This window comes from Anser cygnoides, chromosome Z, assembly GCF_040182565.1.
Source record: "Anser cygnoides isolate HZ-2024a breed goose chromosome Z, Taihu_goose_T2T_genome, whole genome shotgun sequence".
Classification (NCBI taxonomy): Eukaryota; Metazoa; Chordata; class Aves; order Anseriformes; family Anatidae; genus Anser; species Anser cygnoides.
Genome location: NC_089912.1, coordinates 79877012 through 79889555, shown reverse-complemented (window position 1 = coordinate 79889555; position 12544 = coordinate 79877012). Strand labels below are relative to the sequence as shown.

General features: G+C 40.1%; 1 protein-coding gene across 3 annotated transcripts in view; it reads right to left on the bottom strand.

Annotated features, from left to right (window-relative positions):
• CERT1 (ceramide transporter 1) overlaps window positions 1-12544 on the bottom strand; it is an 81903-nt gene that overhangs the window by 53088 nt on the left and 16271 nt on the right. For all 3 annotated transcript variants that reach the window (XM_066988407.1, XM_066988406.1, XM_066988408.1), the window contains exon 3: window positions 2360-2476. In XM_066988407.1, the coding sequence (XP_066844508.1) occupies window positions 2360-2476 (117 nt within the window). The remainder of the gene's footprint in view (window positions 1-2359; window positions 2477-12544) is intronic.

Here is a 12544-nt window from a genome sequence, read left to right as displayed (position 1 = left end):
GCACAATGAAACAGTCACAAAGTTTCAGTCTGTCTTGCATACTCTAAAGATAAACAACCTTGTGACATGCTACAGTAATTCTCACAAACATACTTTTGTTAGCAAACAGCTTCTGCAGCCTACCAGAATTAGCTACCCACTCAGCAAACAACAAAGAGCTTCAAAAACAAAAAAGCGTAGTACTTTATATGGCAATAGACTCTAGCTAATCAAAATGATTGCTTAGTGAAAGAAATAATTTCCTCTCACAATTTTATTCAATTATGTATCAATTCAAGAACACAGCTCTAAACAGAACAAAACTTTGCCTCCTGGCAATAGCTTTTCAAGGGATTTTTGCTTGAGTTTTGTTAATCTGATCAAGAAAGTTCCTTCAGAAATTTTCACAGTAAGAAATGAGGTATTTTGACTTATAAAAGTCCATCATCTCCTACTCTCCATCCATTGTTTAAATATAAAGCTTGCACAAAAGTTAAAGAAAAATTAAAGGATGGGTGAAACTACGCATTATTGAAATGGAATGAATATCCACCCTGTCAATATTGTATTTTTCCTACAAAGATTTTGCGATTTTTAGGAAAATACAGCACTAACCACTCTAATTTTGAAAATACCTTACTGAAGCAAGATAGTTGGACGTGTTACCAACAAATATTAAAGATTACCAGATCACAACTGTATGTTTTATGTTTATTTCATTAAACCAAACACCTACTTGTGTGCATACAGGACTTTTCCAAGGCTTCTGGTGTTCAGATTACATATTTTAGGAGGAACAGTTAGCAGAAACAGATACACTTTCACACCTAAGACATCTACAATGCAAAGCTATCACTGTATTATAAAGACAGGTTATTGCACTGGAAAAAATGATAACATGATTTTCTGAGTTCTGAGTCCAAACTAGTGTTACAAAACTGCGTTACCTTTTAGTGTTTTCCTTGCTTTATCTTGGATTGATAAGGGTATTTATTTGCATACTACAAAGACAATAATTTTAAATAAGGTATTGCTTTAATGTATTAAATGGTTTGATTACTAATTTAGGAGCTGGGTGCCACAATATTCCCCACTCCACTTAAGAATAAAAACAACTTGTAAACAGTACAAAGTAATACACACGAAACTGAAAAAAGCCAAATCACCTGCTGAATCTTTCACCAAACCTTGTTTGAATTCCAGCCCAAGGTCAGGCAACCAGGATTTCCATGTACCTACCACCCCATGTGTGAAGACCCCCATGCCCTTAGAGGAGTTTTTGAAGTGCCAGCTCTACAGATATGCAATCCAGCAACTTGTTTGGTGCATCCTCTTGAGACATTTCTTTAAGGTATTCCAAGAGTAAACTTTCGTCTCAAAAGTACTCACAGATTAGGTTTGTATTTTTTCACTAGATTATGGAAAACAATCCTGGTTTTGTAACTTAATTTTGTATGCTTTGATGTTACTACTATCAAAATGAAGGCAAGATGCTAAGCTACAAATGGACTAGAATTCTAACCATGATTTTTTAGACAACTTACCTAAAGACAGCACTTAAATTAAGAGCTTATTATAAAGATCCCCCAAGAAAAGGTGAAACTTCCTAATTACATACAGTACTTCGAGAAGCCCAAAGTGAAAATAAGTAAAATGTAGGTAACAAAATGTATGTACCTACTTTGGTATCTATTTTAATATGTATTCCTGCAACGTATTTATAATCCAGGTATAGGATCTGGGTTGCACTGGATACTGTAATTAAACTTGCCTATCTTGTACCTGAAAACAGAGTGGATATTTTATATCCCATGTTCTTTAAAAAAAACCTCAGACCTTCAAGCACTTTAGGTAAAAGAAAATAATGAAGTTCATTGGAAGAAAAGGCATAGATCAGGAAAACTAAAAATACTAATGAAGAGTAGAGCCTTAGAAGACAGAAACAAGAGCCAGGAATCTGATTGAGTAAAAGCTGCCAAATGATGAAACAGATGAACCTAAAACCAGAATGATAATCGAAGAGAATGGACTACAACACTAACAAGTTCAACATCTAGGACAGATAAGAAACAATTTGATAATGAGAAACGATGGACAAAACCAATAAAAAGCCACTTAAATATGATGCAAACTTTTTTCTTTTTCAAACTAGAGAATTCAAGAAAGTTCACAGTTGTTAGCTCCCCGTCTTCTAAACTCCCATCTATGCACAACAAGCAAATCAATTCATTTGGAACATATTTAACATATCGCTTCAATCTTGCGACTTTTGTCTGTCACATATATCTTGAGTACTTTACTGGCTACACAGTGAAGCTTACAACTACCACAAGGACCACCAGATCTAGTGAGTGAGAAAAGGAATAAGGAAAAAACATACCTTGTGTTGTTCTATTGCATCTACCCACTGTTGCCTGTGGTCCGGGTCCTGAGCTCGGAGGTACCAAACACTATCATTTACACTTATATCAAATCTGCATTCATCAAAGTCATGGGGCTGTGAAAAAAAAGCTAGAATTAATAACATGATCAGCAATATTTCACAGAATATTTTGACATTCAAATATCATAATTAGCAAAACTGATCTATACAGCCTTGAATTCATCCTAAATTCTATATTCAATTTTAAGTAGCTGTCTCTACTAATTAACTAACATACACTTTCATAATGATAAGTGTCAGTCTTCTGAACCAGAAGCCAAACCGCTTAATGCATTCTAATTAAAGAAAAAATATCACAGACATTGACCAAAACTCCATACTTCCAAACAAATCTTTTAGCATTTAGTGAACACAGACAGGAAAGTACACAAGTATAATTATTTTTATTTTTTTAAATTTCAGAGCAAGAAAGACAAATTAAGGTTACTGCTATCAGTACTGATTTTAGATGAGGGAAAACAAAATGCAGCAAAAGCCACCAAGACAGAACCATAAAAACAGACTATAGTAAAACATGGATGAGGCAACAAGAGGAAGCTGTTGCACTCTACCTCCAATTGTTTTTACCATCTAAAAGAAGAATGTCAGATAATTGGGAGCAATATTCAGTCCTTTCCCATATCACTACTTGAATACTTCTAACTTTCAGTTCACATGCCTGAAATATTAAAAAGCTTTCACTAAAATTACAATGGAGCAGGTAAGAAAAGGGGAACAATCTCATCTGCCTTTTGCCCTGACACTGTCAAAGTTAATCCCTAGCAAACATCCAACACAGAGCACAAAAATTTTTCCCTTCATTGAAAATTACTCTTAAAGAAGCATAACAGTTAGAGCTGAATACTTTCTTGATTTTATTTTTTTTGGCTACATACAATGAAAGGTTAAATGTACAATTATTGCAAGAAGCCTATGGGCTCATAGGTTAAAGCAAGTGATGTGATTTTGAGGGCCACAAATACTGACTCTTGATGCTAAAGACAAGACTATATAAGTCCCTGTCCTTTAACAATATAAGAAATGGTCTACAACACATTCACCTTGCGGACAACTAAAGCACTGTGGATCACTCATGAAACACTTCACAAAAGAAAACCAAATAATAAGTCTCATCTGTTGGTCCATGCAAGAATCCATAGCATCAGTAAGAATTATTTTCAAACGATCTGGAAGTCAGAAGCTACTTACACTTAACCCACAATTTTATTTAAATCTACTAATGAAAAATAGAACAAAAGCCAACAAGCAAATAAGGAGCTATGAAGAGTTTAACAATGTATGTGAAGTCACTTTTTTTTTTTATAGCTTCATGTATTTGGTCAAGCATCTGAAGTTCAAACTAGAAAATTTAACTTCCCCATAAAAAACAGAAACCGACAAAACTGACATTCAAGTGAATCAACTACCTGCTATTACTTAATACCTAACTATCTTATTTCAAACAACATTCAAAACTGCTTGTGCACACTGCTGTGTTCTACCTGAACCACTGAACAGAGGGATTAGGGACACCATATTTTCTAGTCAAGGCCCCTTTTTCTCAAACTAGATTTGCTACTTTTTTTTTTTTTTTTTACGAAATATGATAAAGATATTTACCTGCTTGAAGGTAGCAAACTTGTCATATCAATGTGTTAGGCTTGTAACCCTGATTGCAACCATCCCCGCCAGGCCTTCTTTTGGCCATGTGGTAGGGGATTATGCACTTAGAACAATGGAAGACTCTGCCAGAAATCTCCCCGAAAGCAAAAGAACATGAGTTAGCTATAAAAGTTTTGCCTGCCATGACAGTAATCTCCTGCTTGATCCGTATCTGAGGTCCTCTGGGAAGAGTTAAAAGTTGTTACATGGTCTATCCAGTTAGAAAGCCTTACCAAAGCTAATCTTAAAAGCCTGCAGTATAACTGATCCCATATTTCCATGCAGAACTTATTTCAATGCACAACCATCCTTGCTGTCAGAAAGCTTCTTCCAGTCTCTAACCTAAACAACTTTTACTGTCATTTAAGACCATTACCTATTTGTCCTTTTCAAAGGCAGGCTTATGCATTCCTTTTCTTTTCATAGCAACACTTAATAATATTTGAAAAACACGATGCCTTTTCACTGAGACAGGAAAGGGAAATGCTATACTTGAAGTCTAGTTAAAAATTTTGAACACCTTTCTGGACCATTCACTAGATGTCCACTTCTGCATTACTCATACTTAGAAGATTAGATCATCTAGAAATCAGGTCCAGGGCTTACACTGGGCTTACCAAGGTTTTGGTAGTGGGGACTGCAGGGTGGCCTCTGTGAGCAGAGCCCAGCAGCTGCCCCATGTCAGATCAGAGCCAGCTCCAGATGGCTCCAGAAGGGACCCACTGCTGGCCAGAGCCGAGCCAGGGAGAGACACCAGTTGGGCATCTGGGAGAGTAGATTGAAGAAAGGGGGGAAAACTGCTGTGCAACAGCAGCTGGGAGAGAGGAGCGAGAAAATGTGAGTGAAGCAGCCCTGCAGCTCCCAAGGTCAGTGCAGCAGGAGGGCAGGAGGTGCTCCAGGCAGGCAGCAGCAGTTCCCCTGCGGCCTGTGGAGAGGCCCCTGGTGGAGCAGGCTGTCCCCCTGCAGCCCGTGGGTCCCACACGGAGCAGATCTCCACGCTGCAGCCCGTGGAGGAGCCCCCGGTGGAGCAGGTGGATGTGGCCTGGAGGAGGCTGCGGCCCATGGAGAGCCCCCGCAGGAGCAGGCCCCGGGCTGGAGCTGCAGCCCGTGGAGAGGAGCCCACGCAGGAGCAGGGGGTCTGGGGGGAGCTGCCGCCCGTGGGGGACCCGTGCTGGAGCAGTTTGCTCCTGGGGGATGGACCCCGTGGTACGGAGCCATGTGGGAGCAGTTCTTGGAGAGCTGCTGCCTGTGGGCAGCCCCCACAGGCTCAGTTTGGCATCCCGTGGGAGGGACCCCACGTGTAGCAGGGGCACAGAGTGACCCTGAGGGAGCAGCAGAGATGAAGCTTCAGGGCCTGATCGCAGCCCCCATTTCCCGTTCTTCTCTGGGGCAGGGGGAAGAGGAGGTAGAAGATGATGGATGGGGGAAGGTGGTTGTAGTTTGCTTTGAGTTCTCCCTGCTCTAACCTGTTAGCAATAGACAATAAATTACATGAATCTCTTCTATGCTGAATTGTTTTACCTGTGACAATAATTGGTGAGTGATCTTCCTGTCCTTATCTCTGCCCTGTGAGCCTCTTTTCACCATATTTCCTGCTCACGGTCTTTTGAGGAGCACGAGTGAGGAAGCAAAATGGTGGAGCTACGCTAGTTATTGGTTAGAAACTACTACAGGGTTATACTAAGCTCACTGCAATTTTGTATTACGTAAAACCCTGCTAAACCAGTGTTCCTGTCAGACAAGTTGCTTGAAGATAAGAAATCTCTACTAAATGTCAAATACTGCATCCAAAGGAAGTCTGGTAGGCATAACACGTTTCACTTTTGACAAAATCATACTACCTATTTTTATAGTAAATATATTTGATTACTATAAAATATATAATTACAATATAGATGAATACACTTTTTTTTCTCCAGCAACTGCAATAATATGCAATTTCCTTATTTTCTTCTTTTTCCGTTTTTATTTTTTCTTTTAAAGATGAACTCCACCATAAGAACCCACTAGGTCCTGGTTTAGCATTCACTGAATGTCAAAGTCAAATTCTCTAAATGCATTTTATCAAGAACAAATAAAACACCTGAATCACAAGTGACCTGCTCTTTTCTTAACCCAGAAAAAGTTGTTGATTAACCCTTTACTCAACCCAGAATGAGTTCATATTTTATTTTTATTTATAACTCTGCAACATGAAAACATAGCTTTTTGGTGCTGTTACATTCTCCTCGCTACTGAGCTCTGGACATACTTCCTTGGCTTCCCCCTCTTGCTATAAATGTTTTGTTTGCCCTAGTTGCATCTAGCAAAGACCATGAAGTATTACTCACCCATTGTCAGGTCTGTCCTTCATCCTGCTGTCATCATCCCCTGACTAGCTTGAACCTCTCCTCACAGCTTGAGTTTTTCCTTTCCTCTCCCCTTCACTTTTTTCCAGTAGATCTCACCTTATTTCATTTACGTTTTTTTTTTCTGAAGGTCACTGCTCCTAGCTTAGTGTTCACTTTCCTCCATATACTCAGAAGTGATTATAGTGCTATAGCTCTCAGACAGCCACCTGACAAGACACTGGAGGGATAAAACAGGATAATTTTCATGTGTAACAAGCTAAGGACCCATGCTGATGGCAACATATGTCCTGCTGCCTTTTCACAATCAAGATAAAGCAAGGAAGAGAGGAATGTTTTAGTCACATGAGGAAGTAGAAAGCAAGGAGTCACAATCTACCCCCACAAACTAAAGCAGGGTGGAGAACTGATGCTCTCTCCTACCACCCTCCACCCCACCAGCAGCCTCAAGCAGCACACATACATAAATTGAGAGACCAGTGGGGAACAAAACCCAGACTAACATGACACTGAGCAGGAGCATTTAAAAACATTTAGAGAGTTTTTCCAAAGGTGAGTTTATCAGCCTTTACAAGACTGAGGCAGACACAGCCTGTGTATGCCAAGGGCTTGTTCGAGAGCCAGCATTTCAAAGAAAAATTCCTGAATCAATTTCATGCAAGAGTACACTACAAGAAATAGGCCTCCAGCATCCACAAATGTCCTTTTTGTATGCCTCCTAAGCTTTCTTCTGAGGCACCTGCAGAAAATTCTACTGAAATAAAAGCAGGTGAAAGAATTCAAGTATCCCTAGTCCTTCTGGGTAAAAACAACTGATACCAACTCTTAAATTCTGAACAAGCAAGGTCAATTTACACGAAGAAACGTTTACTTGGCTACAGTTACTGAGGAAGTCTGAAGCCAGCTCAGGTCTCATGAGTCATAGCTGACTGCACTGCCACAGGATTCTTCCTGCTACAGCTCTCGTTTGAGGTATTCATGAAACAAGCTTTGGAGCAGTATTTGCTTGAAAAATAGTGGTTCAAGTCCTTCAGGCAAATCACACAGAGAGGTTTAAGAGCTTTTATATACTTCATAACCCTCAAGAACACACTGGTGGGGCACAGAATACCTAAATGAAGAAAATTTTGCTTGCTAGGCCAGCCTCTCTCACTACTCTACATTGTATTGTCTCTGCAGGAGGAAGCTGGAGGCAGTTCTAATAGATCCAACTCAAGTCTGCACATCACAGCTATCAACCTGCACTTCTGTGGTTATTCACACTGCAGATATAAAACTTACCTAAAGTGATTTGACTTAGGATTCCAAAGTTTTTTTTTTTTTTTTAAATTAAGAAATGCTAAACAGGGAACTAGAACATTAGGCAAAATACAGGCCTACAATAAGCGAGAATCGCCACTCTCTAGGTCTCTCAAACAGTAACAACACTAGCATAAGCGTGATGTAAGTGCGAGGCAATGTTACCTGAGTGCTACTGCTGCTCAGTTGTTAACAAAGCAATGCCATATACTGCTATGGAGAAAACTGCAGCTTGCAATACACCAGTTATACTCTGAAATAATATATACAAACCTAGTAAAGACAAATGCAGTGCTTACCTAATTCAGCAATAAAAAAAACTTTTTACTACTGAAGTTGGACACAGTTTATTGTTTTTGTGATGGCAGTAAGTCATTTTTTCCACACAAGACCAAGAAAGAAAAAGTATAGTATAGCTGCACATTGATTCTGTCCACAATTAAATGTGTAAACCTGTTCTGGTGCTGTATATAATTCTTGATACTTCACTATATTCTTGAATTTGTAAATTCTAGTTTCAAGCCACATTCCAGAAAACTTCATAATGACAATATTCACATTCATTCTGCTAGAACACATTGCTTTTCTGTGGATTGCGTTATCACAGCCACATGACCTCACAGAAGAACCATATCTATACAAGAATAATTTTACAATGGAAGCAAATATTAAGTACTACCTGTTTTAGTCTCTCTAATAAAACTGTTGCAAAATTGTGAGTATTCCTTGCTTCAGGAAATGTATTTTTCTAAAGCAATGTCTTTTGTTTTACTTAAGTAAAAATACACTTAATTTTACTTATGTTTTACAAAATTCTTTTCATGGAGAAAACTTGCGTGGGCTGAATGGCTCTGATATCATTTAGTTTTTAATCATTACCAAAGACCTTAGTGATAGGTTTGAGATAGAACATGAAACCTATTTTCACTTCTTCTCTTAGTACAGTTTAAAGCAAGTTAACAGAGCTTCTTATTCTTTTTCCATGGAGGAAGTTATCAGTAAAAAAAAATAAAACGTTAATTGAAAATTGAGAAAGCAAATAAAACTGTTTTTTTGTAATCAAAGTTGTTTGCTTTTTTAAATAGCTATAATTTATGTGCCTTAAAACAGACTAAAGCTATTAAAACATTAATTCTCAGCTTCTAAAAACTAAGTCTCATTTAAGGAAAACTCACCTAGTATAAGATTCTTCTTCCTATATAAGTAGGATTTGAAATGTTTGGCTTATGTTCCATTGATTCAAACACTCTCAGCCATGCTCAGAGGCTTGTTATTTTTGGTGCCTCGGATCTGTATAGAAGCAAACCTCCGTATGATCACTTTTCTTCCATTTAGGAAGTGAGTTGAGTTAGTGCATATGGCCTTCCTCTGACGAGAAAGCATAAGAATACCACTCTGAAACCCTGATGCTGTATCTGCAAGCATCTTCACACTCACAAGCCTGAAAAAAACCTTTAAAGGCAGTAGTCTCGACCAACTCCAACTTAAGTTTTCTAATAGAAATGGACATGAGCAATTACGCCCTAGAAAATGACATGCAAGCCAGGCTATCACACTGATATCTGTCAGTTCAACAGGGCTGAATATACACTCTTTTCATGTGTGAACAGTGTTCCTTTCCTAAAATGCAAGGTACCATCTATCCACCAGTTTATCTTTTTTTTCATTCCCATGAAATTCAGGAAGAAGGGTCCTTTCTGCATCATTCTGCAACTTCCTGAAATACTCCAGTTCCATAGTACCTGAACAAGCTACTGCTTCAGCCGGAGAAAAGATGTCAGAGCAGCTACCACATAAAATCTACATATCTGCATATATGTTCTCATAGGTCATTTGATAGGTTCCAGCCCTGCATGTATTCATTCAAGTGCCAGAACCCCCTCTATCCTCTCTCTAGCTTCCATCTAGATATACTCCAGGACAGTATCTGTAGGACAAGAAAGGATAGAGGAGTACAAGCAGTGTCAGAATACATTAAACTCCATCCAAGACCTGATGTTACTTTTGAAACAAACTTTAAAAGAATGACTTTGCACATAGGCAAGGGATGCTTCTCACAACAGGAGGTGGTGAAATGAACCAAGGAACAGACACATAGTTGATAACTTATGAAGTGGTGGACAAAACCACCACTTCGTGTTAAGAGAGAAGGCCCAGTATCTTATATATGATGAGCTACATAAATATGACACTGAGGACCTTAAGTAGCAGCTTATCTGATGCAACAGTAAGAGAGGAAGCTGGTGAAAGCAATGTAAAGTCAACAGGTAGCAAAATCAAATGAAGACTTTACCCGACCATTTTCTGTGGCTGTAGGCACAATAGTAGGCAGCACATATCAAAATGCCAACATTGCAGTTTGAGAGATGAGACTAAAACCAAGATGAGTATTTTGACTGTTGGAACAAAATGAGTATGAGAATGTATCTGATTCCAGGAAGGAAAAGTTATCTGAACAGTTTCTATAGGTGCTTGTGTTGAAGTGCTATCAAAAAAAAACAACACTGAAGTTAAAAGGTTACTTTAATTCCTTCAATCATCCAGCGTAAATTCTTAATTTTAAAAGTACACATGAAAACTACATTTCAGCTCCCATGTAAAAATCAGCATTTGGAATTTGCAAAGGCTGTGATTATTCAGCTAAAAAATAAAGTGGAAAACCTTAGCCAAGTTTCAAGAAGTGCACATCTTAAAATACTTTTTCTAAAGCATTTCATTCCATAATAGGTTCAAACTGCAGAGGAATTATATCCCATTCCCACAACATTTAAAGTGATTGGAAACAATAACTTCTGAAAAAATATTGAACAGAAGATTGTGAGACGAACTAACAGATGTACATTTTTAAGGCTATAAATAATGAGTAGCACTTAATTATCAACCAAAAAATCTTCTCAGTTGAATCAATATCTGTTTCACCAATTAATCCTATGCTTGGTAAGAATTTTACCTGACAAGACAGGTCTAAAAACATGATCTGTCTTGTCCTATTAAATACTAATGAGAATTATTTTTGTCAACAATGTATTTCTCTCTGGAGTCACCACTCACTTTCCAGAACACAGTCTGAACAATGTTAGTCCAAATGGTCTTCTGGTTGTACTCTCGTCTTGACACAATTTTCTCTGTACTAGCATCATCACTGTATTTTTCTTTAGACTCCTCTTCCTTACCTAAAGTTCAACTACATGCAGCAAAAGCCCTGCCTCTGCTTAAGAACAAACCTTGTCCCTTCCTGTGCTTTCAAAGAAGTATATTAGTCACAAGCTATGCCTATGACGACTTCCTAGATTATCATAGTGGGTTGACCTTGGCTGGCTGCCAGACCCCCACCTGGCTGTTCTCTCACTCCTCACCCTTAACAGGACAGGCACAGAAAATAAGATGAAAAGTTTGTGGGTCAAGACAGAAGAACGGGAGACAACTTACCAATCACCATCAAGGGCGAAACAGACTCAACTCTGGGAAAATAAATTTATATATTTAAACATAAATTAAGAATTAAAAGAGAGCCAATTAGATAGAACAAATAGTGCCAATTAAAAATAGAGTTGGATTGTAAGAAACTGATGAAACTGCAAGTACCTTCCCCTGCACTACCCTTTCTCAGGTTCAGCTTCACTCCTGCACTACCAACTCTTCTGTTTCCTCTTCACTCACCCAGAAGAGCAGGGGGATGGGGTATGGGGATTGTGGTCAGTCCACAACAGCATGTCTCTGCCATTACATCCTTTAGTGGGTGATACTGGTGATAGGAGGATGGTTGGACCAGATGATGTTGGAGGTCTTCTCCAACCTTAATGATTCTATGATTCCTCACACCTATCCCATGCAGGTCCTTCCCATGCGCTCTACCTTCCATCAGGGCAAATCCACCTACAGCAGCATGGGGTCCTCCCTAGGCTGCAATGTGGATATCTGCTCCCCCATCTTCCTCAACACGGGCTCTAAGGAAATACATGCTGCACCATGGTCTCCTCCACAGGTTACAGGGGAATCTCTGCCCTGGTGCATGGAGGACCTCCTCTTTCTCTGACATGTTTTGACAGGGTTGTTTCTCTCAGTTTTCTCGTACCTCTCATACACTGCTGCACAGCTTTTTTGCCCATTCCTTAATGGGCAACAGCAGTGTCTCTGACTGACAGAGTCCACTGGGGTCAGCTGGAAGCAGCTGTGGCCAGCACAGGGCAGCCCCCAGCCCCTCCTCACAGAGGACCCTGCAGCACCCATGTGGAGGTTTCACACTGACAGATAGCTAAGCTCTACCACACTGTTCTCTCACTCACCCTCCTCAAAAGAGAGGGGGAGGAAATATGAAAAACGGCTCACAGGGCTGAGATAAGGACAGGAAGATCACTCACCAATTATTGTCACAGGCAAAACATACTCGGCATAGGGAGATTCATGTAATTTATTGTCTATTGCTAACAGGTTAGAGCAGGGAGAACTCAAAACAAATTATAAACACTCTTCCCCCATCCACCCTCTTCTTCTACCTCCTCCCCCAGAGTGGCGCAGGGGAACAGGGACTGCGGTCAGTCCCTGACACTTCATCTCTGCTGCTCCCTTACAGTCATTCTGTGCCCCTGCTCCACGCGGGGTCCCTCCCACGGGATGCCGTCCTTCCCGAACTGAGCCTGCGGGGGCTGCCCACAGGCAGCAGCTCTTCAAGACCTGCTCCCACACGGCTCCGTACCACGGGGTCCATCCCCCAGGAGCAAACTGCTCCAGCACGGGTCCCCCACGGGCGGCAGCTCCCCCCAGACCCCCTGCTCCTGCGTGGGCTCCTCTCCACGGGCTGCAGCTCCGGCCCGGGGCCTGCTCCTGCGGGGGC